The sequence below is a fragment of the Mizuhopecten yessoensis genome, unplaced genomic scaffold, assembly GCF_002113885.1.
Source record: "Mizuhopecten yessoensis strain PY_sf001 unplaced genomic scaffold, ASM211388v2 scaffold716313, whole genome shotgun sequence".
NCBI classification, from domain to species: Eukaryota; Metazoa; Mollusca; class Bivalvia; order Pectinida; family Pectinidae; genus Mizuhopecten; species Mizuhopecten yessoensis.
The window spans coordinates 487,889-490,757 of record NW_018480054.1 but is presented as its reverse complement, the minus strand read 5'-3'; the positions used below and the strand labels follow the sequence as shown (position 1 = coordinate 490,757).

Genomic DNA, 2,869 nt, shown 5'->3' with positions numbered 1-2,869 from the left:
AAGTTCCAAACGGAATGCCTACAGTCAGGGTGACGTTTTACTAGTTAGGAGGACCCTGTGGTAGAATAGCCTTTGGCTAAACATGTACATGTATTATCCTTTTTAGGTGAAGAACAAAACAAAAACAAAACTACCAAAACCTAGGATTTGTTCAGTCGGATACAGGATTAGGTGAAGGTTACTACTGCCAATTAACACTCTGTAATGACATAGTAGCAAAACTGGCATATGATATTAAACATGAGATCCCGGATTATCCCAGATATGACTTACAAAATTACCAAAAAAAAAGTAAAAACATAACTGAATACGCATGGAATGTTTTATTTTAGCTACCACACAGTAAATTCAGAAATGTGTGATGATAATTGACCAGTTAACATGATTCACACAATGTTACTGAATGTTGACAGTGCTAACATAGTGACAGCGTATGTGTACGGCTCAGAGGACCAGAAAGGAAAGTACCGATCCTGATTATTAAAACCAGGAAAATCGATGGGGGATTTCATTGTCACCTCTTCTTGCTTGTACCAGGTTTCATTCGGAACACCTTGCATCCCCCGGATCGTAGGAGAATGGTAATGGTGATCTGGTGGGACATTTGTTCCGTTGAAATACTCGTATCGATTCGCTGGATATTCGGACCAAGATGTCTGTAGACAAAAACAACGTATTTATATAACTGCGAAACTGATGTAATCCGACAATCCTATATTAGGTATACATATATATATATTAATATACTTAGTAAGCATACAATATCAATCTCAACAGATACAAATAGTACGATAGTGATGTAGCAAAATATTTCGGAACGTTATAATAAATTGCATTCACTTTCTGATGTCATTTATTGTGCACATGTATATAATGCCATTGGTATCATGTACTAATGAGCTTAACTCGATGGATACAGGGAGATTCAACTATCGCATTCGATAAACCTGAAAATATTGTCATTGAAAGTATATGGGCTTTACTCAATATTTTAACTCAATAATTAATTGTTTACGACTGTGTATCGTATTGCCAAACGCTAAACTCCGAGTAGATTTAATAACAGTCGGCAACAGTTTCCTCTCCAGTTAGTGATATGTGTGTTTAACACTATCAGTGTTGGCGCTGAACATTCATGCGCTCAACAATATCAACATACAAACAACACACATATTTATGATCACCGCTTAAATACAAACGTTGACAGTATATTAATTCTCATTTACCCCTGAACCCTTGACGGAGCCAGAAAAGAAAGCGTTCCATGGTTTGTACTCCCCGGACAATATGTAGGTATCAAGGAACTTCACGGCACGTGTTACAGTGTCCTTGACCTGTTTTGGCGTAGCTGAAAGGAAAAACGCTTCTATTTTAATGATTTTAACATTATAGATATTCAGCGCATGACTCAATTATATGTAAGGGAGATATGGTCATATCAACGTAACCGAACAATTATACTACATATAGTGGCAAATACTAAACTACTTCGTATATGTGTACGTTACGACACTATTTCTTTACACCTGTAGCAGGTTAATCACACTTTTTCGCTCATTGTGATATTTACCTGTCTCAAACTAGAGTATGCTATGCATGTGCACTGACGTCACACAAATCAAGACCGAAGTATTTTTGGGCAATAGTATTGCAGTAATGTTCACGTGTGAGAAATAGACTTGATAGAAACATTTCAAAACCTTGGTATATGTTAGTCTCGTCATGCGTTTCTCCATCCCGTAACTAATAATATGTAACAAGAAATGAGATATATACCAAGTGACAAACGATTCCAATTGATTAACTATGTCAATTACAACACTGATGGAGTTTAATTAAACAGCCCTTTGAGCCCATTAAGAATAACAATTCGTACGAATTTCACAAATAAACTTACATCCAACACGCAAAGGGATAAGTGTCCATGTTTTAATGTGTGACCGATGTTTAAGAGTTAGTAGACTTTAAGAAACGATTCTCGTGAAGTGATGTCATTATTTAATATATAAAAAAAACAATCATTATAGTTCTGATTGTTAGTTTTTACAACCCACATCAGGTTTCCAGCCGTCAGGTATCAAGATAAGTTAGATAATTTAGAAAGTGAATGACAGCAAAGTTTTTCTACATGAAAAGTTAAGTTTAATTTCTAATTCATCATCTAATACGTTTAATAAAATCAGTTTAACATAAATTATTGACAAGCTAATAGATTGCGCATAAGCTATTGAACTGATATTAAGATTTTCCTAATTTAATAATATATAAATACAATGTCGTACATTTACGACAATAAACTATGACACTCAACGTTTAATTGCTATTTCGAATTGGACAGTTGAAATGTTCATACTCACAAAACATAGGTTAACATAGTTAAGACACAAGACACGTCTCTCTTACTTTGATTCCAGACTAATGTCCCAGATTTCTCTTCAAACGACGTCCAAATAGTAATAAGAGCATTAGCGGCCATGGCTGTAGTAAACAAACGATCCTCGCCGTATTTCTGTAAAACAGAGAGTATATCTAGGTGGAGCACTGCTGTTTTATTTGGAATTCCTAGATAACGAGGAATGAACATTTGTAGTTATAATCCATATTGGCAATATTTATAATGTAAAGCTCACTTTAAACCTGTATAGTTGTACTTGATAATGACAGCAGTATAAAGTAGTAACACCTCAAACCCTTGTAGTTGTACTCCACAATGACAGCAGTATAAAGTAGCAACACCTCAAACCTTTGTAGCTGTACTCCACAATGAAAGCAATATGAAGTAGCAACACCTCAAACCTTTGTAGCTGTACTCCACAATGAAAGCAATATGAAGTAGCAACACCTCAAACCTTTGTAGTTGTACTCCACA

The 2,869-nt window shown here is 35.2% G+C and overlaps 1 protein-coding gene across 1 annotated transcript in view; it reads right to left on the bottom strand.

Annotated features, from left to right (window-relative positions):
* Window positions 1-304: 304 nt before the first annotated feature.
* Window positions 305-2,869, bottom strand: part of LOC110442952 — a 14,768-nt gene continuing 12,203 nt past the window's right edge. Inside the window, exons 7-9 of the mRNA XM_021486846.1 lie at window positions 2,404-2,509; window positions 1,227-1,348; window positions 305-656 (exon numbers count right to left, since the gene is read on the bottom strand). Of these exons, the coding sequence (XP_021342521.1) occupies window positions 387-656; window positions 1,227-1,348; window positions 2,404-2,509 (498 nt within the window). The 3' untranslated portion in view covers window positions 305-386. The remainder of the gene's footprint in view (window positions 657-1,226; window positions 1,349-2,403; window positions 2,510-2,869) is intronic.